The sequence below is a fragment of the Mus caroli genome, chromosome 8 (assembly GCF_900094665.2).
Source record: "Mus caroli chromosome 8, CAROLI_EIJ_v1.1, whole genome shotgun sequence".
Taxonomy (NCBI): Eukaryota; Metazoa; Chordata; class Mammalia; order Rodentia; family Muridae; genus Mus; species Mus caroli.
The window spans coordinates 75,311,465-75,338,428 of NC_034577.1; the positions used below are offsets into that span (position 1 = coordinate 75,311,465).

The 26,964-nt window shown below is 51.9% G+C and overlaps 2 protein-coding genes across 3 annotated transcripts in view; both read left to right on the forward strand.

The window, feature by feature from the left end:
* The first annotated feature begins 2,265 nt into the window (after positions 1-2,265).
* Positions 2,266-25,402, forward strand: Prkaca (protein kinase cAMP-activated catalytic subunit alpha). 2 transcript variants are annotated; one of them, XM_021170243.2, is made up of 10 exons: positions 2,266-2,527; positions 10,054-10,115; positions 10,452-10,580; positions 15,664-15,762; positions 17,220-17,302; positions 19,380-19,506; positions 19,594-19,689; positions 19,813-19,935; positions 23,752-23,916; positions 24,252-25,402. In XM_021170243.2, the coding sequence occupies exons 1-10, from the start codon at positions 2,482-2,484 to the stop codon at positions 24,375-24,377; spliced, it is 1,056 nt and encodes a 351-aa protein (XP_021025902.1). In that variant the 5' UTR covers positions 2,266-2,481; the 3' UTR covers positions 24,378-25,402. The 2 variants fall into 2 exon arrangements, with proteins under 2 accessions (XP_021025902.1, XP_021025903.1); XM_021170244.2 differs by lacking the exon at positions 2,266-2,527 and adding an exon at positions 6,159-6,365.
* Positions 25,403-26,573: 1,171 nt separating this feature from the next.
* The window catches only part of Samd1 (sterile alpha motif domain containing 1), a 2,848-nt gene continuing 2,457 nt past the window's right edge, over positions 26,574-26,964 (forward strand). The window contains exon 1 of the mRNA XM_021171105.2: positions 26,574-26,952. Coding sequence (XP_021026764.1) covers positions 26,626-26,952 — 327 coding nt within the window. The 5' untranslated portion in view covers positions 26,574-26,625. The remainder of the gene's footprint in view (positions 26,953-26,964) is intronic.

The window sequence follows — 26,964 nt, forward strand, 5'->3', positions numbered from 1 at the left end:
TTTTTTTTTTTTTTTTTTTTTTAATAGAGTTTCTCTAGTTATCCTGGAACTTGATCTGAGACCAGACTGGCCTCGAACTCAGAAATCCGCCTGCCTCTGCCTCCCGAGTGCTGGGATTAAAGGCGTGCGCCACCACGCCCGGCTTAAACTTTTTTATTTTATTTTATTTTATGTGTTTTGGGTATTTGGCCTGTGTGGCCAGTTGTGTACCACTTGAGCGATTGGTGTCTGCAGAGACCAGAAGAGGGTTTTGGAGCTTCTAGAAGTGGCTGTGAATCTCCATGTGGGGAGCTGGGAATTGAACCAATCCTCCAGAAAGCAGCCAGTGCTCTTAAGTCAGCTGGTGCCTGTAAAAAGTTTTGTAATATGCTGTTTTCTTTTTTGTCCTTCTGTGGCTGACCAGCTTTGTCACTTTCATATCATGAGTAACTTCTTGTCCTTACAGTGGCTGGACCTTCTCCCTTTGCTTGCCTCCCTAATTTCACTCTTAACTAGTTGTACAGTTTGCACCACAACCTGAGGGTCAAAGCCTATTTTTCTTTGCCCATTTTTTTTTATTTTGGTTCTGTTTTGTCCAAGCTTAAGTATGCCAGCTGTTCAATAGATGACGGCCAGTGATTTTTTTCTCACTCTGACCTTGACCCACAGGCATAGAGCAACATTGTGACCCAAGGACACACACAGCCACAATTTAGATAATTTCACTTAGCTGTGGCAAAACTCCCCAGATCAGAGACAGAGTATTTGTCTGTTCAGCCAGCTCTCATAATCCAGAGGAACCGTAATTTCTGGCAGGGTCCTTTCCCGCTCGGGGACTGCAGCTGACCTAGTAGCAGGAGCACATAGAGTTGCTGGCTTAGAAGCTGGATGTGCACTGTTGAGCAGTGAGTCTATGGGTGTATGTACCTCAGAGTCAACTACCCTTTGGAGTCCAGGAGAGGTAGCTCATCATCCACTCAGCACCGTCCACCCTGGCCACCCTCTATTACAGAGCTCTGGTGAGGGTAGGGATAATTTGTTTCCAGGAGTACATTTAGCAGTATCTGGAGATTTTGTGTTGCTCTAGGCAGCAGACAGATGGAAGAGTACCAGCATCCAGGGTGTGAGGGTGGGGGTTCTGATATCAACCTAGTGTTGCAGGAGACCCCTCCAGCAGAGTGCTCAGGCCCCTGGTGTCAGTGGCACGGTGGGAAACGGACCACGTTCTGACAATGCAGACTTGAAAGAACACCGAGTGAGGTTCTAGTTCAGTGGTACAATGCTTACTTTGCAGGGAGTATGCATCGTATTCAATCCCCAACATTGCATAAAAATAAAATTTAAAGATGAGCATCCAGAAGGAAGGAGAACGGCTCTCTTCCTGCCCAAAAGGGGCAGGATACGCTGGCCACGTCTAGGCAATGGAGATTAGTTAAGAGCAAGGAACTAGCCTGACTGAGCCTCCATAAAATGGGAGTATGGCAGGCCCAACGTGCTAGGTACAAGAAGTAATGTACTTGGCTGGCGTCCCTTGTTACTACTTTTCAGGGGCCTAGGGTTGAGCCTTAGCAAACAGTGGATACTCTGAGTCTCCTCCCAGCCCGCCCTCAGTTCTGGGTCCAACATCCCCTTGCAGCTCCAATTGTGTAGCGAGCAAACCAAAGCGGACCCCGAGCTAGTTGGGTCACGGCTGCCCAGTGTCAGGCCTCCTTATGAATGACACCGAACGGCGCCCAGCGACCCTTGACCCTCGGCGCCAGCCCGCCCCTCCCCCCCTGGCAGATGGACAGCCGCTGCGCCGGCCCGCCGTAGCGTCAACCTCCTCTGGCCCGTGGCGGCTGCCGCACTGGGCAGGGGCGGGAGACTGCAGCGCGCACACTGCCGCACGGGCGTCCGCCGGGCCGCCTCCCGCACCTCGCAGCGCCTGCCACCCAGCCACCCTCCAGCCACCGCCGCCGCAGCCTCCGCCCCGCCCGCTGCCCCGGCCGCAGCCTGAGCCGCTGCCCCGCCCTCTCACCCCGGGACTGACACTCGCCGGGGCCGCCCGTCTCTGCCAATCGATGGCTTCGCAGGGGCAGCCCCAAGCCCTCTCGGGCTTCTCGGCCAATCACGTGCGTTCGCCCGCCCGACTGCGGCCTCACGAGCCCGTGAGTGGCGGAGAGTCTGCAACTCGCGTCACTCATCCAGGAGCCTATGGTGGCGCGGGAGGGTTCCGGAGGGCCAATGGACAGCGGCGTAGGGCTGTCAGTCAGGGAGGCCTGAACCAATGGGCGGTGGGCTGCGGGGGCGTCACGGACAGAGGACTTGGGCTGAGGCTCCCCCGCGGGCGGGCGCAGAGAGACGCGGGAAGCAGGGGCTGGGCGGGGGTCGTGGCGCCGCAGCCAGCGCAGCCAGCCCCAGGGGCCGCCGCCTCCGCTGCCCAGCGCGCTCCGGGGCCGCCGGCCACCTTAGCACCCGCCGCGTCGCAGCTCCGGGACTGGCCCCGGCCGCGACGCCGCCGCGATGGGCAACGCCGCCGCCGCCAAGAAGGGCAGCGAGCAGGAGAGCGGTGAGTGCCCGGCCGTCACCCTGATCTTCACTGCGTGCGGCCTGCTCGCGCAATGCTCATCACTGCATGGCCCCTCCCCCATATGCCCCCCCAATCTTGTCTGCCTGCACCCCTGCCCACTGCCTGTCCACATTGGGGTCGGATCACCGCAGAGATACCTTGCCCCCCGTAGGGGCCCTAGTGCCCATGGCCTACCATCCCCCACTGCAAAGGCCGTGCCCCCCCACCCAGCTGTCACTGCCAACCATTGCATGTATGACCGCCGGGGCCCCAGATGAGGCCCTGTCACCACCCCACCCCCTCTTCTCCTAGTCTCTTTCTCCAGATTCTATATCCCCCTCCCACTTCGTCACTCACCTTTCCCACACAGCGCCCCAATGCCTGACCCTGATCCAGGCTCCTGCCAGTTTCGGGAGTGCTGTGGGGTCCACGCTGCAGGGACCTTGGCCACTTGGTGACCACACCCCTCCCCCTCCAGCCCCCGCCATCTTTCTCCTACCCCTGCCCGATTCACCTCATCACAGCTCCCACCTCCAAGCCACCCCCCCCATGAGCATTTCCCGGGGCCACCTCCTGCATTGTTTTTCCCTTCTGTGTCACTTGGCATGGGGGACAAGATCTTTCTGGGTCCCTCTGCCCCTCTCATCCTGTCACTCCACCTCCTCCGTGCATTCGTCTGGCCCCGGCTGGGGTGGCAGACTGTTTATGAACCTAGAGAGCTGCTTCTGCGCTTCCTTATCCAAGTTGAAGCTGGTCTTGCTCAGAGCCATTGCGTCTGTCCTTTTTCTTGGGTTGCGGGTGAGGTAAAGCGGCAGAGCATGGCCTGCCCTGAGGTCTGGGTTCCTTGGAAGGCCCCTCAATAAATGGTCGTTTCACAACTGCGGTTCTGTCGTTCACCCAGTCCCTGGGGCTGGTTTGAAGCTGCGAATGAAATGAATAGCAAAGGCTCATTCCACTGAATGGGGATGGTCAGAAGAATTGCGCGCATTGGGGTAACGCCATCCAGCAGTAGGTGACAGCTAATGATTTGGTTTGCTTAAGACAGATGGATTCTGTGCATACCGAGGGCTCACCCAGAGGGAGGTATATCCACACACACCCCCCCCCAAAAATGCTGAATTTTTCCAGCCAGGGAAAAAAAGTGATTCTATATTTGAAATTACTTCAGAAAGGGCCTTGGGCCCTGTCCACCAGTACTTCGTGTCTCAAAGTGGTGTCACTCCAAGCTAAAGCTGTACTGCAGCTGAGAACAGCTTCCAGTTACCCAAAAAGGAGGCTCTGATCAGCTGTGCCCTTCTCAGTGTCTGAGTCCCCCGAATGCCACTGAAGAAGCCCAAGAACTTTCTGCCCCTCCCCCCCCCCCTTCAACCAGCAGAGCTCAGCCCAGCCTAGCAGCCTTAAGAGGCCTGGCATTTCATGGATGGGCGGGGGACAGAGAGGCAAGTGCTTGTAGTTGAGGGCTTGATGACAGAGGAGCAGGTGGGTAGTGCCCAAAAAGGTCTTGGGCTTGAGCTTGGAGGGCCCCGGGCAGGAGGAGAAGGGCCAGCCCCCTTGGCAGGTGAGGCCCACCAGGAGGTAGATGGTACGTGCAGTGGACTGAATATTGCAGTGGCCCCTCTGAAAGCTGAGCACAGTGCTAGGAAAGCTTTAAGCATATCAGACACACACAACAGGCACGGAGCCACAGAGGAGGGGAGAGCCCAAAGAAAAGATCAGAGTTTGAGAGTCAGTCGGACGGATGAGCTCCGTGCATCCAGGAGGGCTTGGTTAAACGGTCTCCATAGACGTACTTACTTTGATAATGTCTGTTCAGATGAGCCATCTGAGTCTGACACAGATGACAACACACAGGCAGAGTTCACATCCAGATCTGCTGACCAGCCCATCTCCTAGACCCCAGCATGTCTCAACTCAGACATTCTTTGGTTTGTTTTGATTTTTAAAGACAGGATCTCACTATATAGCTCCTCTTGGCCTGAAACTTAAAATTTAGACCAGGCTGGCCTCAAACTCTCAGAGATCTGCCTGCCTCAGCTTCCCAGGTGCTAGAATTAACGGCTTTCACCACCATGTCCAGCCTTCAACACATCAGCAGGAGTTAAACCCCAGTCATATTTTCTTAAAATGATAAAATAAACCCCATAATAGTGTATATTGACACCACCAGCAACCCAAGAGGCTGAGGCAAAAGGATTGCTTAAGCCCAAAAATTACAGGCTAGCTTGGGTAACAGCAAAACCTTGTATCAAAATACAAAAATCTACAGGATGGCCCTTAGGTAAAGATGTTTGCTATGCAGCTTGTTAGTCTGCATTGTCTTCCTGGGAGCTACGTGATGGAGGGAGAGAACTGACTCCTCCAAGCTGTCCTCTGACCTCCACGAGAGTGTGTGTACACACACAGTAAATGTATAGAAACATTTAAAGAAAAAAAAGAAGAGGGACAGTGCCTCAAACCTAGCAAGGAAGGAAGGGCCTGTGACGCAGAAGGACCTGAGTTTGAGGCAGACCTGGGCCACAAAAGAGACAGCCTTTAAAAGCAGTAATAAACACTTTGCTCACTTCTGCCCATAGGTTCTAAGCTATTCCTGCCTGAGATTTCTAAACCTGTTGTAGTCTCTGGTACAGGCTTGTCATCCCAGCTACTTGGACAGCTTGACAAAGAGAATCTTAAATTCTGAGATAGTCTGGGCAAGTTAAAGAGAAGATATCCAAAAAAAAAAAAGTCAATAAGAGTTGGAGACCCTGCTCAGTGTTACAGTACTTCCATAGCATACGCAAGACCCTAGGTTCCACTCCTACCTAGTACCACACAGTATCTATATGTATATGACTGGATGTTAAGACACATTCAGAGTAACTTTGTGTTCTGCCCCTGAGACCTAGTCAGACTTTGGAGACATCCCTCCACCCCTAGAGAGGAGCAGGGTGAGAAAGGGAGTCTCTCTTGTCTTGGAAGCTGCTCTTTGGAGGAAGAGGTAAAGCCAGGTACTCTCTTATAAGCAAGACAGGGCAGTAGCCACACCAGCCTGCAGAGGGCACCTGCACTTCATCTGCCACACATCTGCCCCACTGAGGCCAGGAAGATGCCTAAGTCTTCCGAGGCACCAAACTGGCATCTTGCAGCCCTCTGCACTGCCATCGAAATGCCCAAGTGGGGCAGGGTTTGCTGTGCCCTTAACCAAGAAAGAGGGCAAGAATCTAGAAGCAATCCAGTGTAGGAGAAGGTACGGGGAGACTCACCCTTAAATGACACAGATGTTGACAGGGGCTAGGGTGAGAAGCCTAGAGGACAGAGGGAAAGGTCAAACCTCAAGAGGCTCCCAGCACTAACAGCCAAGTGGGGCTCAGAGCTCGGCCAGTCCATACCCCAGGGACTTGACCCACAGGGAGAGTGGCAGGCGTGGTAAGAGGGAGCTCTGAAGAAGTCCCCAAGACAAACTGGTCCAGTCACTGAGGGAAGACATCCCCAGGACATTTCTAGATGGACTGAATTGTTGCCTTCTAACATCCTATAGCAGCTTGAAAGGGTCAAACCCTTGCTATCATCGGCAGTTGTATGGGTGCCCAAGAGGGTCTTCCCAGGCAGCTTTGCCTTTTGCCCAGTCAGGCCAACAGAAGTTTGAAGGGTTCTATCTGCCCCTCCCCTGCACCCATTAGTCTGCAGGTTGAGTTTCTCTTCCTGTTCCCACCCTATCACTCCCTGGCTCCCTCTACAGGCAGGGCTCTCCCCCAGGACTGGCAGTCAAACTGCTGCAGCAGATCTTATGAGGCTTCCCAGCCACCGTAGTGCTAGTGCCCTGAGAAAGACTGAGTGATGGCTTCCAGCTCCAACGATGGTGAGGCTGAGCCCTGTTGTTATAGCAACTTCCTAGACACTGTCTGCCCCTTAAGTCAGGGAGGGGCTGTGATGGGGGCTGAGGGGAGCAGGTGGAGAGAAGGAGTCTGTGGACCCTTAAGTATCCCTGGAAATGCCTCCATTCCTAAAATCCTGGGCTAGGGAACCTGAGGAAGAAGAACAGGGGGATGAATGGTCCATTTCAGACCAAAGCAGATGGTCTACCCGGAGTAGGGCTCCAGCTGGGACAGGGGATGGAGTAGTCCCACCCAGCTTTGGGATTCAACCCAAAAGAAAGATAGGTCCACCTTAGACCTGGGTACAGTAGAGTTTGCTTGATACCCTGAACCCTGCCTGGAGACGAGAGAACCTAGTGTTAGGGGGTCCCCCTCAAACTGAGGGTATAGTGCAGTACACTCTTGCCTGCTGCTGTGACCCCATATCTGAATCCAAGGTGATTTACATGTCTTGCCGTGGCACTAGCTTTCCTAGAGGTGTCAGGAGTTTTCGTAGCACATCAAATCCAGAGAGTAGAGGCCAATAGCACCCTTCCCTTTCAAATGAGAGACATGGGCTCTACCAGCTAGCAGCTGTAGGCTACCCTCTTTGTCCACTTCCTGTTGGTGACAGGCGTCCATGGGTGCCAGGCAGCCCCAGAAAGGCTGCTGCAGAGCCTTTAGCTTTAGGGAGCCTGGAAAGAAGGAAGATGACGAGTAAAGCTACCTTCCCCTCCCCCACTCAAGTTTAGCCATTCATTTCCGGTTTGAACATTCATGGCTGAGAACAGAGCCAAGCACAGGGCAAGGTTTGACAGAGGCCAAGGACATCCCAGGATACCGTTCCCCTCTCCGCCCCTGCAGAGGAACAAGACAGAACCAAATGTGCCCATTTCTTTCAGGGGTAACAGGATTTGGGGGCTCTGTTGAGAGGAAACTCAGAGGAGAAGATAAAGTGGCTTTCTACTGTTCTCCACCCTGGCTCTCCTTCCCGGCTGTTCTTTCAGCTAATTAACAAGCTCCAGGGCTTTCTTAACCCTCTGGAGAGCTGGTGCCTGTTGCATGGGCCTGGGCTTTAACTCCTTCACCTCTGCCTGTGGGCAGGACTCTGGGTGCATGGACCTTGTGCAGACTGTTTCACTGGTGAGACATTCTGGGAGCCATGAACATCCTTGGAAGGGCAAGCCAACCAGAGAGACACCCTCTCGAAAATCTGCCTACCTCTCACTGTCAAGGAGAGCCTCTGTAGACCTTGGCCAGCCTGGAGCAGGTGCCTTTAAATGCTTCCGTGGCAACCAGCTCCTTCCCCAACCCCCAGACCTTACCAAGAGGCACTTGTTACTCCAGCAAAGAGGAGATTGCAGATAGAACCCAGGGCCGCCTGGGATGGATCTGGGGTCCAAAAGTAGTGAAAGTGAGGACGATGTCACCTTCCAGCTGTGGCTCCAGCTGTTCCTCTGGGCCCATCTGGCTGTCCGTTTCCTGGGTTACCTGCGCTGCACTTTCTGGGGACTAAAGCCTCAGTCAGCACCCTGAATCCGGGCTGGGAACTGATGGGTCCCAGTTTGCCCCATGATACCCAACCCCCATGCCATACTGTGCTGGGAGAGGCAGGCAGCAGGTGAGTGTGGGGTTCCTGGGTTAGGTACTTGCTCTTGCTGTCTACCACCACCTCCTTTGCATGTTGTGTTTTTTGAGAGGCCTGCGTTGTACTTGAGATCCTTATGTCTTAGCCTCCTAATTCTGGGATTATAGCCCAGTATATTCTTTTGTGTTGTCATGCTACGGATAGAACCTAGGCCTTGTTCACATTGGCGAGTGCTCTACCACTGAACTACAGCTCCAGTCCCTTATTCTTTCAGTACAGGTTCTTGCTATATATCCTAGGCTGCCCTTGAACTCAAAATCCTGCCTCGGATCTTGATACTTTAAGTCTATGGTGCCATTCTAATCCTGCTCCTCTTGGCACTGTCCCCCCTCTGCCGTGACCCCAAATGTCTACGAGTAGTGGCTCATATGCATCCCCACACTAGTGAGCCTGAGTCAGGAGGACTGCTCAGAATTCAGAGAAGGCCTGGGCTCTATAGTGAGTTCCATGTCATACCGGGCTACAGTGTAAGATCCTATCTCAGAAAATCAAGACGGGCTGGATGTGGTAGTACAAGCCTTTCATTCTAGCACTGGAAAGGCAGAGGCAGATAGATCTCTGTGAGTTTGAAGCTGATCTAGAATCAATACAGAGTGAGTTCCAAGACAGCCAGGGCTATGTAGAGAGATAAGAAAAAAAAAAAAAAAACCCCAATCAACTATTAACCATGCTTCTTGTCTAGAGGCACAGAACTGATGGGTGAGTATGTATACGTGGGATTCATTAGAGTGGCATATAGTCTGTGGTTTAGGTAGGTGTTCAGTCCCAGTCGAGTGCTGGAGTCCTGGAAGATTCCTGGGCAGCTGGTGGTCTTCAGTCCGCACTGGATACTGAATACTAAAGAAGTAGGTCTTAGCACGAGCAAAGGAATGCCTCAGCAACAGGGCAGATGAGCTTCCAGGGTGGGTGAGGGTGAGCTGCCTTCTTCTGTGTCCTTTGATGTAGGCTGTTGCAAGGAAGTGTGGCCCAGGTTTAGGGCTGGTCTTCCCACCTCAGATAATCCAATTAAGAAAACCCCTCACCAGTGTGCCCAACTGCTGGGGTTTTAGCTGATCCCAGATATAGTTAAGGTACCAACTAAGATTAACCATTAGAGAGAATGGCTGGCATTTCTGTGCCATAAACCGGGTGTCAGACCACTGCTCCAGCTCTTTTGCCAGGGTGGAGTTAGGATTCTCTCCCCACCAGCACCCTACAAAGTCATCATGGTTTTGTCCCCATTTGCTCCTGTAGAAAACTGAGACCCAGAGAGGTGAGTTGTCAGAAGACTCAGCTCATCCCCATCTGGACAGAGGCTGAGTTCCCACCCTGAAGTCCTGTCTCCCCGCTGATTCTCACTAGCCACATACAACAGTGAACTGTCTGCAGGCCTCATCTTCCTGAACTATTAAGTGGTTAAAACACATGTAAAGAAGGTTGTCAAACAGATCAAATAAGAGAATGAAATGGGTGCCCCAGCCAATCACCAGGGACAGCTTCTACATTAGGAAACGGGATGCTGGCCTCAGAATGCTGCAAGCGCCTGGGGAGGAGTGTGCCTGAAGGAAGGTACGCAGTGAAGCAGCTCAGGGGCGAGGATTTTCCCCTCAGAAAAAGCAGGCACAGAGCCAGCAGGGGCCAAGGTGACAGCTGAGCCCACCAAGGGCACCTGCTACACTAGCCCCGCAGGCTTCCACTAGGGCCTGGCCCCAGCAGAGGAGCAGCCAGATCAGAGGCTATTAATACCTCAGCTGGCACAACCCTGGCCAAGGAATGTCTGTTAGTGCTGAGGAGAGTGGGGTGGGCTGGCCTGTGTGCCTCTCGGGCCTGTGTGTTCCCAAGTGCCCATGTGCCCTCTTCGGATGGTACCAGAATCTGATACCTTCCTCTGTAATTAGTGAGATATTGGGCCCCAGCCCAATCAAAATGCCCCAAGTTGCCTCTGGGATCTCTCGAAGACATGGGTAAAATATCAGATTCTGGTTTCCCACTTTACACCAGAGTGGAAAAACTTGATGTGGCTCGAAGCAAGGACTCTTCACCTAACCTTCATCTCTCTCCCTCAGTGAAAGAGTTCCTAGCCAAAGCCAAGGAAGATTTCCTGAAAAAATGGGAGACCCCTTCTCAGGTGAGCGCCTCAGAGTAAGCAACACCCATGTGATGGGCCCCAGCTTGGTCACTGAGCCCTCCCCAGCCCTGCCCCATTCCTGTCTGACATGCCCACGGTGCCCCTGCTTCGCATTGCTGGGCCCCCACCCACTGTACCCTTGCTCTCCGTGCAGCTGCCAGCAGCTCCTGGGCCCCAGGCCAGGGCCGGATCTGGCCCCTGCCACCCTGCCTGGAAGAATGTCCCCTGGGTCATCTCCACCCACTCCCCAGGGCCCCCTCTGCCGGTGACACAGGGGACTCCCCAGCTCAGAAGGCCACAGGGAGGTGCCCTGACCCCGCCCATCCTTACTTACAGAACACAGCCCAGTTGGATCAGTTTGATAGAATCAAGACCCTTGGCACCGGCTCCTTTGGGCGAGTGATGCTGGTGAAGCACAAGGAGAGTGGGAACCACTACGCCATGAAGATCTTAGACAAGCAGAAGGTAAGAAAACGAGCCGTCAGGCCCACCATGCCAAGCCCACCACCACTGCTTTTCTGCCCATTTGTGTACCTCTCATGGCTGTCAGCGCCAAGGGCTCCGCAAGAACATACATGCAATTAACTGTAAATTAGCAGTGCAAGCCTCCCCTGCGCCTCAGGTTTTAGAAAGGTCCAGTGGCAACTTGGCCTTGCCACATGCAAAATACTGTGCTGAGTCCAGAGAGTAGAGGGATGTGCGCACCTTTCCTTAAGCGCTGTAAGTGAGCCGACAGTGGCTTACTGTCTACTGCTGGGCTGTGGCTCAGAGGCAGAGCACTTAGCCAGCATTCTCAGGGCCCCGGACTCCATCCTCATCTTGGCAAGAGATGAAGAAAGTGGAATACGGTATGAGGGTCTGTGCAAGTCACTGCACACACAGGCCAGAGCTCTGGGCAATCAGTGTCACGCATAGGCTAGAGCTCAGCACTTTGCCATCTGTGCTCAGTAGTGCCTTGGAACCTGTCCCTGTGGGTACTCAGCCACGTTCATATCCCCTGATGCTCCACAGTCCATCAGACCCAAGCGGGAGAAGGGCCTGTGTCCCCCAACCTATCCAACCCTAAGGTTAATTCGAGCTGGACAGAGATCAGGGTGGGTTAGAGAAAACAAGGTTTACACAGAAGTGCTGAAGTTCTTTGTTGTTGTTTGTTTGTTTACTAGTTTGTTTTTCAAGACAAAAATTTTCTGTGTAGTGCTCTGTAGTCCAGGCTGGCCTCATACTCACAGAGGTCTGCCTGACTCTGCTCCCACATGCTAGGTTAATTTAAAGGTACATGCTACCACTGCCCGAAGTTCTTTTAAATTTTTTTACAAACGTTTTGTGTGTGTGTGTGTGTGTGTGTGTGTGTGTGTGTTGTTGGCCAACAAGCATAACCAGTTCCAGGTTCAGTGAAAGACCCTGTCTCGAGAAAATGAGGTAGAGGTAGAGATAGGACTGGAGAGATGGCTGAGTGAGTTAAGGGTGCTTGCTAGCACACATGATGACCTAAGTTCAATCCCCAGAATCCACACTGTAGGAAACATTTCTGCAAGTGTCCTTTGACCCACAAGTGTGTCATGGCACAAGCAGCCACTCCCCTGACCTCTACACACACACACACACACACACACAAAGTGTATTTAAAGAAAAAAACTTTAATGAGTTGGAGGGCTGAAGAGATATCAGTGGAGAAGTCACCTCTTAGGCAAACATGAGGACCCGAGTTCAGTTCCCAGAGCAGACAGATAGCCCAGCACAGTGGCAGTCACATGTATTAGCACTCTTCCTGTGAGACAGGGCAGAGACAGGCGAGTCCCTGTGAGCTCAAGGGCAGCCAGCCTGTCATAGGCAGCAGCAGGAGGAAAGATCCTACCCCTAAACAAGATGGAAGGCAAAGAACAATACCTGCGGTTGTCTTCTGATCCCCTCACATGCACCGTGGTATACACAACCATACTCACACAAACACACTCACACACACACTCACACACACAGACACACTCACACACTCACACACACAAACACACTCACACACACACTCACACACACAGACACACTCACACAGACACAGAAGATTTTCTTTTTTCTTTTCCAAGATTTATTTATTTTATGTACATGAGTACACTGTCACTGTCTCCAGACACACCAGAAGAGGGCACCAGATCCCATTACAGATGGTTGTGAGCCACCTTGTGGTTGCTGGGAATTGAACTCAGGATCTCTGGCAGGGCAGTCAGTGCTCTTAACCACTGAGCCATCTCTCCAGCCCTGAAGATTTTCTTAAAAAGAAAAAAATATATATATATAGGAGATGGCAAATGAATGAAGAAAATTCTCAATGTCTACTTCTGTCCTCTGCATGCGTGTGCACACACAAATGCATATGCAGGTGCAGACACTCACAAAATCATGTGGTGGATGCTGGCCATGGTGACACACGCCTGTAATCCCAGCGCTCAGGAGGCAGAGGCAGGCTGATCTCTGAGTTTGAGGCCAATCTGGTCTACAGACTGAATTCCAGGACAGCCAGGGCTTCATAGAGAAACTCTATCTTGAAAAAAAAACCAAAACCAACCAAACAAACAAAATATCGTGGTGCAGCAGCCTAGCTCTGCGGAGGTGAGGCTGAAGCAGGATGAAGCATGAAGATCATGCCCATGGCGAGTTCACTGCCATCCTGGGCTATGTGAGGGCCCATGGCGAGTTCACTGCCATCCTGGGCTACATGAGGGCTGGTCACAAAAGAACAAAAAACGTTTGGAAGTGGGATCTCATTATGTAGCCCAGATGGGCTTCAGATCTGAGATCTTCCTGCCTCTGCTTCCTGAGTCTGGCGCTGATAGGCGTGTGCCATACATATGTAGCTTTTCTTTCCCCTTTTTTCTTTTCTTTTCTTTTCCTTTCTTTTCTTTCTTTTTCTTTATCTTCTTTCTCTCTCTCTCTCTCTCTCTCTCTCTCTCTTTCTTTCTTTCTTTCTTTCTATTTTGGTTTTTGGTTTTTGAGACAGAGTTTCTCTGTGTAGCCCTGGCTGCCCTGGAACTCACTTTGTAGACCAGACTGGCCTCGAACTCAGAAATCCACCTGCCTCTGCCTCCCAAGACCTGGGATTAAGGGCGTGCTCCATCACTGCCCGGCGTAGCTTTTCATAAAGACTGTGTGTGCATGAGTCTTTGTGTGTACATGTGCATACCAGAGATCTTTACTGGGTTTTTCTTCCGTCACTCCACATTATTATCATTTACTGTTATTATGATTACTGTTGTTAGATTTTTGAGACAGGGTTTCTCTGTGTGAACCTAATTGTCCTAGAACTCAGTCTAAACCAGGCTGAAACTCAGGAGATCTGCCTTCCTCTGCCTTCTGTAAAGGCATGTGCTACTATGCCTGGGTCTCCTTTATTTCACTGAGCTTGGAGTGAGGCTGGCTGGCCAGCAAACACCAGGAATTCACCTGCCTCCCTATACCAGTGCCAGCATTACAGATGCACCACCACACCTGGCTTGTACATGGGTGCCGGGGGCTAAACTCAGATCCATTCCCTTTTGTGTGTAATCACTTTGCCAAGTGAACTATCCCAACCCTTCCATAAAGATTTTTCTCAAAATTATTTATGGGTGACTGTCTGTCTGTCTGTCTGTCGTCTGTGCTTGTGGGTATGTTTATAGGTATCCATGGTGGCCAGAGTCATTGGATCCCCCAGCAGCTAGAGTCATGGGCATGTGAGGCACCTGACATGAGTCCTGGGAATCAAACTCCAGTCTTCTGCACGATGAGGTCACACACTTTTGTCATCTGTCCAGACCCATCAAGGTTTCTGACCCCTGTTTGAGGCTGACAGTGCTACGGAGCAGCAGCGCCAACAGACACCCAGCACAAGTCACAGAATTTCCTTCACCAGAATTTATTACTGGTTTTGTATGGCACTGGAAATTAAATCTGGGCCTTTCACACTCTAGATGCCTGCTCTACTACTGAGCTATACCCCCATAGCCTAGCAAGAGGGGTTTCCACATTTTCTAGTCCTTCCATCAAAAAGTACAAAGAAACAGGTGAAATTCTTTTTTTTTTTTTTTTCTCTCCAGTTGCTGGGTTTAGAACTCAAGACCTCACACATGTTAGGCAATGCTGTACTGCAGGGCTGCATCCCCGGCCCTGGAGTATATTTTAGCCATGTGTTCTAGTTAATCTCAGTCATTTCCATGCTACCTGCCAGTATATGTAAAGGTTGCGTGGTTTTGAGACAAAGTCTTATTGATCAAATCCCTGGTTTTAGATTCTGTGTAGCCAAGGATAGCCTTAAACTCTTCCTGATCCTCCTGCCTCCGAAATGCTAGGATTTATAGGCACGCATTTCCATGTCAAGCTTGGCTGTGGTGGCTGCTGCTGCTGCTGCTGCTGCTGCTGCTGCTGCTGCTGCCGCCTGTTTTGGTCACGTAACTGGGAGGTCACTGAGAGTCCAAACGTGTAGAGACCAGAGGACAGCTTCCAGCAGTTGCTTTTCTCCTCCTACCATGTAGGTTCTAGGGATTGAACTCAGGGCGGCAGAGTTGGATCAATGTTGCCTGCCTTGTTTTTGAGACAAGGGCTTGATATGTAGCCCAGGCTGGCCCCAGAAGTCTTCCTGAGTGCATGCACATTACAGGAATGCACCACTATGTCTAGTGAAACATTTTGTGATTTTTTTTCCATATTAAGTAGCTTTAATATTTTACTTTTGGGGTTGGGGGGGTATGGGTGTGCGTGGGGGGGGTGTCAAAACACACACATGTTGAAATAGGTCTCACGTAGCTTAAGCTAGCACCTTTGTACAGACAGATTTGTTCCTAAACTCCAGATCCCCCTGCCTCAATCTTTCAAGTATGCACCAAACCCAGATCATCTTATACTTACAAATCCATGGAAAGGCAGGAAAAGGTATAGAAGCTGAAAAGATTCCGTGTCACGGCTGTTCCCAATGTGCCTCGTTGCTGGGATGGGGTGGGGCTGGCAACATGGCTCCGCAGGTAAAGGTGCCACCAAGCCTGACAACCTGACTTTGACCTCTAGGATTCGCTTGGTGAAAGGGAGACAGACTTCCTCAGCACGCGTGTGCCTCCTCGTGCCCAAGCTGCCCCCAACAAATAGAAATAAATACAAGGATTGAAAGGACCGGGAATGCCACTCTGTGATCGAGAGCTGGTCTAGCACATGAAAGGTCCTCGGTTTCATGCTCAGTGCCACATAAGACAAAAAAGACTTGCCTAGAAAAAGGGAAGCTGATTTCTAAGCCTCCATACCTTGGGGGCCTCTCTAGTGTCGGCTGAGTCTCCTTCCCTTGCAGGCAGCCTTCTCTGGTTCCTCCTACTTTCCAGATTTTGCCAGGTGCCTCGTCTGGGCATCTATAGCTCCCAGGCTTCTCCCCTACGTGCTGACCCTCTGGTCTGAGGGGCTCCTGTGCCTACATGGTCTGCTCTGATCTGTGTGGACCCTCGACTCTTAGCCCTCAGCCATGCTGTGTACTGAGGAAATCCCCAGTCCCACATCCCTGGCTCTGACCTCTCTCCTGCCCACCTCTCCTCTCCCAAAGGTGGTGAAGCTAAAGCAGATCGAGCACACTCTGAATGAGAAGCGCATCCTGCAGGCCGTCAACTTCCCGTTCCTGGTCAAACTTGAATTCTCCTTCAAGGTAAGGGCCACAGCCAGGGCTTGAGGAGGATAGAAGGTGGATGGATCCCAGCCCACTGCTGGGCACAGCCTCCTCATCTCCGGGGCTGGGGCCACGTGCTTTCAAGGAAGAAGATCCTTGGAGGAGGAATGGCAGAAATGGGTGGACCGGGCCCTGGGCCCTGGGCCCTCTACTTAAGCTCTTCAGTCTGCCAGCTGGTAGTTTGGTAACCTTAGGCACTTCACCCATCCTAAATGGCTTCCCTCAGAGTCACCACCCTGACTCATCCCAGGAACATAAACTGCCTGCAAAAGAGGCACCAACCACACTGGGCCTTGCTCTTCTCATCTGCAAAATGGGACTCGGCACAGCCCTCATGTTGTGAGGTCATAAGAGTGTGGAGTTCTTACAGGTGCATAAGAACATGTGGAAACACCGTTCAAATACAGCGGTCGTCAGAGCTGTCCCCAGAAATCCCTGTGTAGAAGCTGTACAGCAATTCTTAGTTCCTGTTTCTTTTTGTTTTGTTTGTTTGTTTGTTTGTTTGTTTGTTTGTTTTAAAAACTTTATTCATTTTTTATTTTTTTTAAATATTTATTTATTTTATGTATATGAGTACATTGTCGCTGTCTTCAGACGCACCAGAAGAGGGCATCGGATCCCATTACAAATGGTTGTGAGCCACCATGTGGTTGCTGGGAATTGAACTCAGGACCTCTGGAAGAGTAGTCAGTGCTCTTAACCACTGAGCCATCTCTCCAGCCCTGTTTGTTTGTTTTTTGAGACAGAGTCTCACTGTATACCCCCAGGCTGGCCTAGAATTCATGATCCTCCTGCCTCAGCTTCCTGAGTGCTGAGGTCATAGTTGTTTACCATCTTGCCCTATCAAGTTTTGTTTTGTTTCTTAACGGTGTTATGGATGGAACCTAGGGCTTTGTATGCAGTAGACAAGTGCTCTACAATTGAGCCACATCCCCAGCCCTGTAAAAAAAATCTTTTTGTTCTTTTGGTTGTGAGCCTGTAAGGGTTGAGCTATTCTCTCCAGCGACCTGTAGTGCTTTCTGTTTTGTTTTGAACAAAGCTTCCGTTGTATTCTTATATAGCCCAGGCTGGTCTCTGAGTCTTTGTATTCCTCAGTAGCCGAGACTCTAGTTGTGTGCTCTCACATCCCACACGCTTTTGTTTTGGGTCCTGTGGGCTCTGTCCTCTGTCTTGCCTGTCTAGCAAATGATGACACTGAGGCTTGGGACAGTAACTCCTGCAGAACTGTCGCTGGCCGTGTCCTCACTTTCTCCCCTTGTGAGGACAGAAGAACAGCTGCCTCTTTCTGCTCCCAGAGAAAATGCAGTGCTTGAAACATGGACAACTGGGAAGATAGTTGTCACTGAGGTTTCAATGCCTGCCCTCCAAGCCACTGTGGTCTTCAGCTGGGGCCCAGCGTCTGGAGACAGGGCCTTGACTCCCTTTGCCTCCCACAGGACAACTCAAACCTGTACATGGTCATGGAGTATGTAGCTGGTGGCGAGATGTTCTCCCACCTACGGCGGATTGGAAGGTTCAGGTAAGCGGGCCCCATCCCTGCTACCCTAGGGGCCACCAGGGTTGTCCAGGGACATGTAGGAGTCCAGTGTGCTTGGAAAGTGAGCTCTGGGTGCCAGTGGGATTTGTGTATGTGTGCATGCATGGTTGCGTACTGTTTGTTGTAGCTGTGTAGCCAAAGCTGGTCTTAGGCTCACAATCCTCCTGGTCTTGCCTCCTGCGTTCTGATGTGACAGGCGACTGTTATCTCATTCAGCCCCTGTGGGGTTTGTTGCTGTTATGCTAAGCAATTTGTGATGTTTCAGTCAACCAAGTTGAGTGACCAGTCATGGTGACTTAGGGGTCAAAATTTGAATTGGCATGGCTGGGGGTGGAGCTCAGCACCATTTTACAAACTCTAGCACAGAAAGGAAAAAAGAAGTGAGATTGCACTATGTAGCCCAGGTTAGCCTTCAGCTTCTAGTCTGAGTCCTCCCTCAGCTTCCTAGAGCAGCAGGAGCCCACCACTACAGCTAAGAAGATACTAGTATGTTACTTAGCAAACATGTATCTCTATATATGAGATTGTTGTTGTTATTGTGTTTGTTCTTTTTTTCAGGGGGTGAGGTGGTTTGTTTTTTGAGACATGTTTTTGCTGTGTAACCTTAGCTGTCCTGGAACTCAGTCTTTAGATCAGGCTGGCCTCAAACTCACAGATCTGCCTGCTTCTGCTGGAATTGAAATTCACCAATACCCAGCTAAATAAATATATCTAATGTATACTAAAGTCCAAACATCTTGTCAAGTGTGGTGGTACACACCTCTAATCCCAGCTTTTAGGATGTTGGAGGAAGGACAATCAGGAGTTTGAGACTAGCCTAGACTGCTTTGAAAGCTGCTGTATCAAAACCAAGCAGCCATCTTCAAACAGAATCAGAACGGAGAGGTCTCTGCACCACAGTGAGGCTCTCCAGAGTCAGGGAGGGACAATCTTTTCTCTTCTGTCTCTCTTTCTGATGCTGGCTGGACTGGGGTTCAGTTTTCCCGGTACTCTGTGCTTCCTTTTTCCCTAAAGCTCCCAGCCCTACCATGTTACTGCCTGCTGCCTTGTGACTGCCCTCCAAGCTGGTAACAGCCCACATTTGACTTCCCCTTTCCCCTCAGTTGTCTCTGGGCAACTGCTGAGAGCCACAGCTCGACACCCCTCCCACCCCCACCCCCACCCCGGGTTTCTCTTTTAAACTCTGCTTGTCTTCTTAAGAACTTGAGCTTTACCTGACTTACAAACTCAAGCCAACAAGGCCTGTAGTACTTGATGACCAAACCCGTGAGGTGTTCAGGGTTGTTTGTGTTGTTTGTTTGTTTGTTTATTTTATATAACTTTGACTGGACTGTAGTTTACCATGTAGACCAGGTTGGCCTAGAACTCATAGGCCTCTGGGGTGCTTGGGCTCTAGGTATACATATGTACTATGCCTGGCACAGTGGCTTTTGTTTTGACATTTGTATGTGCCCTGGGACTATCTTCCAAAACTCTGATTATCAGACAGAATTCCCTTAAACCGCTTTCTTGAATAAGTTAACTCCTCAGCAAGGCACCTTTCCCTCGAAGCCTTCCAGTCCAAGACTGTTATATCTGAATTTGGGATAGAATTATACAGTTCAGAATGGGGCAGGAAGTGTGGGGCTTGATTTTTGTTGTTGTTTGTTTGTTTGTTTCATTTTTGACACAGGATCTCACTTTGTAGTCTGGGCTGGCTTGGAACTCATGATGTAGCCCAGGCTAGCCTCAGACATATGCTAGTGCTTCTGCCTCTGCTTCTCAGAGTGCTGTAGTGACAGATACGTGCTACTTTGTCAGGCTCCCAAATTTTTACAATAGAGTTTGGGTCTTTGTCAGGCTGCCCTTGGAATCTTGGACTCATGCAGTCCCCCTGCCTCAGCCTCAGCCTCAGCCACATAGCGGGGACCAATGGTACATGGCATCCCCAGCCTTTAGTCTACATTTGATTAGCTAGACACGGGGTGTCTTGCTCTGTGGGTACACAGACCCACATGCTGGACCACTTGGGGATGTGGTCATATTCACCCACACATCCCCTCCCGGCTTGTCCCACCAGCGAGCCCCATGCCCGTTTCTACGCGGCGCAGATCGTCCTGACCTTTGAGTATCTGCACTCCCTGGACCTCATCTACCGGGACCTGAAGCCCGAGAACCTTCTCATCGACCAGCAGGGCTATATTCAGGTGCCCGAGGCCGGGGGAGGGCACTCGAGGGCACATTTGGAGCCTGCAGCCCTTCTCTCTACCAACTGCTCATTCTTGTGTCTACAGGTGACAGACTTCGGTTTTGCCAAGCGTGTGAAAGGCCGTACTTGGACCTTGTGTGGGACCCCTGAGTACTTGGCCCCCGAGATTATCCTGAGCAAAGTAGGCACCTCACCAGCCTGCCCCACCCCTGAGGCCTACTCTACCTCACTAGCCCGCCCTGCCCCTGAGGAATCACCTCCCTCTTCACCTTGCCTCATCGAGTGGCCCCCCATCTTGCTCTAGGGCTACAACAAGGCTGTGGACTGGTGGGCTCTCGGAGTCCTCATCTACGAGATGGCTGCTGGTTACCCGCCCTTCTTCGCTGACCAGCCTATCCAGATCTATGAGAAAATCGTCTCTGGGAAGGTGAGGCCAGGATACGGATTTCAGCTCTGGAAGGAATTAAAACAGCCTATCACATGTCCTCACAAGGCTGAGTATGCTGTCACAGGCCTGTTGTCTTAACACAGGAGCCTGAGGCAGAAGGATCTTAAGTTTGAAGCCAGCCTGGGCTACATAGAGATTTCCAGGATAGCATGGGCTGAGAAAATAGTAAAACAGAAAAATCAAAGACAGGGGTCGATGGCTCAACTATAGAGCACTTACCCTGAATCTACCATGAAGGAGATAGGGGTGTGGCTCAGTGGTAGAGCAGTAGTCTAGCACGTATACCCCAGCACACACACACACACACACACACACACACACACACACACACACCAATGCTTTGGAGAATCTATTTCACAACTGACAGACTAAATTACCAAGCATGTCAGGAAGCTGCACCACATCAGAACTCTGGCTACACAGAGTGCTACCCTGACACCAGACCAGAAGAACAAAGCCATTTGGTTCCCAGGTGTTGACCCCAGCCATACCAGCACGCCTCCCCCTGCTGTGGGCAGGACCTGCAGCTGTGTATTCCTTCCAGATGTAGTCCCTTCAGTTAGCCTGGCATGGCAGTATAGACCTAAAATTTCTGCACTCTTCAGAAGTCCAAGGCAGAGGATTGCCATGAGTGCCAGACCAGCCTGGGCTACAGAGTAAAACCCTGACTCATGACAATGACAAAACCCAAGAGTGCCTTTCAGGAGGACTGTTCTTGCCCTCCCCATCCATCAGCCCTGGCTCACCCTCTCGCCTTACCTGCAGGAGAGATGAGGATTCTGAGGTGCAGAAAGGGCATGTGGTTGGTCTAAGATTGCACCATGGGAAGCAAGTGGAAGCTTCAGTGGGGGTGAGGAGTGAACTGAGGATCACAGCCCTGCCTTTAGCAGCCTTACCTAGCTAGCATGGGAGCCCAGCTGCCACCCCACCTGCTGTCTTCAGCATCTTCGACATCAGCCATCGGCTGACTCCAAGTCTCCATATATGGTTCAAGCAAGTGTGGGCAGTGCCACTCCCCAAGTCCCAATCCTGTGACAAACTATTGGGTGAAACTGAGACAAAGTTGAATAGACTCTGTGAGCCTCATTTTATCCATCTGCCTGTCTGGGAGGCTGGAAGGAGACAGTGCTCTGTGCTGTGGTCCTTAGGGCTGGGCACACACTATCACCTAGGAGTAGGTATGAGCGCCTCCCATCAGACAGAAGAAAGACAGCCATGTGCTTTTCTGCTTTCATCTTTTTTTTTTCTCTCTCTCTCTTTTCTGTCTCATATTTTGAGTCAGGTTCTCACTTTGTAGCCCTGGGTAGTCTAGATTTTACTATGTATACCAGGCAAATTCACAGAGATCTGCTGGAATTCAATGAGCCTTAGTAATTGCTTTTTTCCTTAGCATTCAGAAGACTGAGGCAGGGGGATTGTTGTTAGGTTAGATTTTGTGACCTGTTACAGAATATCACTCAGAAAAAAAACAAAAAATGAAAACTTGAAATGTCCAAGATGGTGGCCAAGAGGGTACGAAAAACTCCATAGAAGATTCTGAGGAAGAAGGGAGGGCATTTTGTTGTTGTATTGAAAACAAGAGTCCCAGGTTGGACTCCCAGTTCCATACAAAATCAAAGTTACCCTTGAACTCTGGGTCCTGCCACTGCCTCCCAAGTCCTGGGTGGACAGGCATGCACCACCACACATGGCTGGGTATAATCTCCTTCTTTGTATCAATTTACAGTTTCCACAGGCCCTGACTGTTATCTTGTCACACAGAACCCTGGGATATCTGCCCCATGTCATTGAGGCCTGTACAGGCCTGGAGAGGTTAAGAGCCCTGGCCAAGGTCACACAGCACGGGGAAGGCTTAGCAGGGGCCAGTTGGGTTTTTTGATCTTCGTTTCTTTCCTTCCTTTGCCTTTCTTGCTAGCCTGTGTTCCCTTCTTCATTTCCTCCTTTCTCATTCTCAAGGGAGTTGTTGTTCCCTTCAGTTTTTTTTTTTATATCTCTTCATTGTGTTTGTGGCAGTGAGGCAGTATTTGTGAGTCAAGGGCTGGGGTGGGGGAAGGTCAGGACTCTCCTCAGCCTGTGGGACATGGGTAGCAAACTTAGATTAATAGGCTCAGCAACAAGTACCTTTACCTGCTAAGCCGTTTCACTCGCCCTTTTGTGCTTTTTGTTTGTTTGATTGATTGATTGATTAACTGATTGATTGATTTATAATAGGGGTCTCAATATGTAGCCCTGGCACTCAACCTTCCTACATTAGCCTTCCAAGTGCAGGAGTGGCAGGTTTTTGCCACCACCTCTGGTTCCTAGAAGCTAGTTCTTTTCTTTTTTTGTTTTTTTTGTTTTTCGAGACAGGGTTTCTCTGTGTAGCCCTGGCTGTCCTGGAACTCACTTTGTAGACCAGGCTGGCCTTGAACTCAGAAATCTGCCTGCCACTGCCTCCCGAGTGCCGGGATTAAAGGCGTGTGCACCACCACCGCCCGGCTAGAAGCTAGTTCTTATGGGTGTAAATCCAGAGGCTGCGTGCAGAAATGTATAAGAGCCTTTGGAGGTACGTGACTGGGAGAACCATACAAGCTATTTTATCCAGGATGAGGAGTAGTTCCTTATTTTCGAAGCCCTCAGAGGAGCTGCCTGAAGGATCCCAGCTGAGGATACAAGTCTGCAGACCTAAGATGGAACCTCCTACAGTTCTGTTCCCTGCGACCTTATCCAGAATTCCCAAGCCAGCAAACTAAAGGCATTCAACATGTTTTTTTGTTTGCATGGCCACTGGGCCTAAAGGCAGAACCCTGTGTATGTTGGGCTCCGACCTGCCCCAGCGCTGTAGTGCTAGCTCCAACAAGCCATCTCTGTTTATATTTTACCTACTTTAATTTGTGTGCCTGTATGTGCATGTGTACACATGCGTACAGTACCCTTGGAGGCCAAAGGCATTAGATCCCCTAAGAATGGAGTTACAGGTGGTTATAGGCCAATGGAGGTACTGGGAACAAACCAGGACCTTTGCAAGAACAAAGCCATCTGTTGGCGCAGCAATAAGTTTTGGGGTTTTTTGAGACAGGTCTTCTTATGTAGCCTTGGCTGGTCTTGCCATATAGATCAAGCTGGCCTTAAACTCACATCACAGAGATCCACTTGCCTTTGCCTGGATGCTGATGTTGAGATTATCCATGAGTGTCACCACACTCTAACAAGCCATTGTTTTGTTGTTTTTTTTATTGTCCCCCCCCCCTTTTTTTCTTCTTCCTCTTTTTTTCCTTTTCTGAGACAGGGTTTGTTTGTTTGGCCCTGGCTGTCCTGGAACTCCCTCTGTAAACTAGACTGGCCACAAACTCACAGAGATACACATGCCTTGGCCTCCTGAGTGCTGGGATTAAAGGCATGGGCCACCACTGCCCAGCCCCACAAGCCTTCTTAACAGATTCTCCCTGTAGGCCTATTAGATAGAACAGGTCCCAGTCTGCCAGGTACAGTGGTACATACTCTACCCTAGTACTCAGGAGGCTAGGAGACAGGATTGTGTGGTTAAGGCCAGTTTGAGCTACACATTAAGATCCTTTCTCACTCAGTATGGTAGTGTACACATTTAATCCCAGTACTTGGAAGGATAGGTGGATCTCTGAGTTTGAAGGCAGCCTGGTCTACAGAGAGTTTCAGGACAGCCAGGGCTACACAGAGAAACCTTGTCTGGTGTGTGTCAGAGGAGGGGGTGAAAGTTGTGTAAAAAATGGAAAAGGTGGCATTCTGGACCCCCAAAGCCTATGAGCAGCGCCCCACTTGTATCTACACCCCCTCCAGGTGCGGTTCCCATCCCACTTCAGCTCTGACTTGAAGGACCTGCTGCGGAACCTTCTGCAGGTGGATCTCACCAAGCGCTTTGGGAACCTCAAGAACGGGGTCAATGACATCAAGAACCACAAGTGGTTTGCCACGACTGACTGGATTGCCATCTATCAGAGAAAGGTGGGCTTCTTTTTCCCATATCCAAAGTTGGACTTACGGCTAGGGTAGCATAGACAGCCCATTAAGTTCCAGACTAAACAACAGAAGGCTTCCTCAAGCCAGTAAGGGACTATACATGGTGGATGCTGGGCTCTTCTGGCCACTTTGTGGCCTTAGGCAGGAAATATCCTCTGGGAGGTGACTTCCATTTGATAAGTTGGGTTGCAGAGAAGACCTTAACGTTGAGCTCAGGCCTGGGTCACAGCAAGTGTTGTTTGAATATTAAGCCATTCACTTTTATTGTTGTGATTGTAAGGTCAGCTAATGTGCTCTGGGTGGTTTTGATCCCTATCCAGGTGGAAGCTCCCTTCATACCAAAGTTTAAAGGCCCTGGGGACACGAGTAACTTTGACGACTATGAGGAGGAAGAGATCCGGGTCTCCATCAATGAGAAGTGTGGCAAGGAGTTTACTGAGTTTTAGGGGTGTGCTTGTGCCCCTTGGGTTCTCTTTCATTTTTTCTTTTTCTTTCTATTTTTTTTTTCCGGTTGGGGGTGGGAGGGTTGGATCGAACAGCCAGAGGGCCCTAGAGTTCCATGCATCTAATTTAACATCCACTCCACATCCCCAGGGTTAAGGAGAGCAGGAAAGCGCTCCAGATACTGGGGAAGGGGCAACATCAGCTGCTCCCCCTCTCCCTTCTTCTCCACCCTTCCCTGCCTGTTTTCAATGAATTTCTTAGCTCCAGCCATACCCAATCTTGCTGGTGTATCTGGGGGCAGGGTACGGAAAGAGGGCCCCAAATTCAGCCTCCTTCCCTACCCTAGCACTGGATACTAAGGATGAACAGTAAAGCCAACCTTCCCTTCCATGCAGCCCTACCTGGAAAGGGAGATTTTATGACCTGTACAGAGGGCTGCTTGCCAGTGGGTTTTTTTTTTTTTTCATTTAAATTAAGTTCCACCAGTGCCTCCCACCCTCCAAATTGTCCCACCCTCCCCAAACACCCTCCTCATTCCCTAAATCCATTCTGATGAGACCCGGGTAGCCAACTGACCCTGTCAAGGAAGGAACTGGGCTTGGAATCTCGCCCTGAGCTGCTAGCCTCCCGGCCCCCCTTTCCAGTGGTCTCATGCCAATTGTCCTGTGCATCAGCCCCGTTAAGAAGCCTCCCCCCATCCTGGGCGCCTCGCTTCTAGCTTAGCTGTCAGCTGTCCATCACCTCTTGCCGTGCGTCCCCACTCACTGCAACCCCAAGTCTGATTGTGCTTTTTCTCTCAATAGAAAGGTGGGGAGCTGCTGGGGAAAATACCCCATTTATCCCTGTGTTTATCCCTCTCGTAACTTCTCCCAAAAAGGAGGAGCTCTCAGGCCTGGGTGGGGGCCCCGGGTGGACGAGAGGGTCGTTCAACCTGTGTGCTTCGAAGGATGAGACTTCCTCTTGAACAGTGTGCTGTTGTAAACATATTTGAAAACTATTACCAATAAAGTTTTGTTTTAAAATAAAAGTGTCGCTGGTTTTCCCGACTTCGATCACACCCTTGGGGTGTTGGAAAGAGAATTTCGAACCTCAATGTCCAGGTTCTGGAGACCCCGGCCTCGGGACCTTGGAGAAACCAGGTTTGGCTGGAATTCCTGTACTTCCTCCGCCTGGCCAGAGAAAGGAGGGGTGGGGTGGGCAAACTGTCCTTTGACCCTGAGTTCGGGGCCCTCAAATCTGCTCCCACCCCTACTTCGGTCTAGTCCGGGACGGAGAGGGCCATCCGGACCGGTTCGGCCAAACAGCAGCAGGATTAGCAGGGTAGGAGAAAAGGGGAGCCCCGCGCGCCCCCAAGCCCTCATGTAGGCGCGGCACGGCCGCTGGTGAGGTCTCCGCGGCTTCCCAGGAGCGAGGCGCGTCCGGTCGCGGCGCGGCTAGTTCCCGGTAAGTGCGGTCCCGAGAGCGCTGCGCGCGGAGAGGCGTGGAGAGGGGGCTGGGCGCCGAGGACGTCTGGGTCCCGCGCCCAATGGCTGGAGGGCGGCCGAACGCCGCCCGCGCGCCCCGCCCGCCCCTGTCCCCTCCCCCCTGGGCTCCCCTCCCCCTCCCCCGCCCGCCGCGCTCCCCGCCCCCGCTCGGCGCCAACTCCGCGGCGCCTCCTTAAAAAGCGCGCGGGAGTTGTAAGGGGGGGCCGGAGCGAGCCGGAGTGAGCTAGAGCGACGGGTACACGGGGCGGGCGGGGGCCCGGGCTCCACCTTAAAAGCGGGCGCGTGGGGGTGGGAGGGAGCGAGGAAGGCGGGCAGCGGGGGAGGGCGAGCAGGAAGGGGGGCCGGAGTGTCCCGGGCGCAGGGCGCGCGTGCGGCGGCGGCGGCGGGGAGGGGCCGGCCGCGCCGCGCTCCCCTCCTCCCTCCTCGCATCCCCGGCCCCGCGCGCGCCCAGCAGAAGCGGGGCTGTTGTGTGCGTGCGTGCGAGTGAGTGAGTGTGTGCATATTTTTTCCTCTTTTCTTTCTCTCTCACTATTTTTTTTTTCTGTCTCTCTCGCGCGCTCTCCTCTCTCTCGCTTTTTTTTTTTTTTTTTTTTTTTTTTTTTTTTTTTTGCGAAGAAACAGCAGCGCCGCCGCCGCTCCGCCGAGGCGCTGCGCCCCCCGGGGGGAGGCGGAGGAGGCGGGCAGCGGCGGAGGGAGGGGAGCGGGGAGGGGGCGCCGCGCTGGGAGGGAGGCAGCGCGCACCGTGCAGCCGGGCCGGGCGGGAGGCATGGCGGGGCCCCCGGCCCTACCCCCGCCGGAGACGGCGGCGGCCGCCACCACGGCGGCCGCCGCCTCGTCGTCCGCCGCTTCCCCGCACTACCAAGAGTGGATTCTGGACACCATCGACTCGCTGCGCTCGCGCAAGGCGCGGCCGGACCTGGAGCGCATCTGCCGGATGGTGCGGCGGCGGCACGGCCCGGAGCCGGAGCGCACGCGCGCGGAGCTCGAGAAACTGATCCAGCAGCGCGCCGTGCTCCGGGTCAGCTACAAGGGGAGCATCTCGTACCGCAACGCGGCGCGCGTCCAGCCGCCCCGCCGCGGAGCCACCCCACCCGCCCCGCCGCGC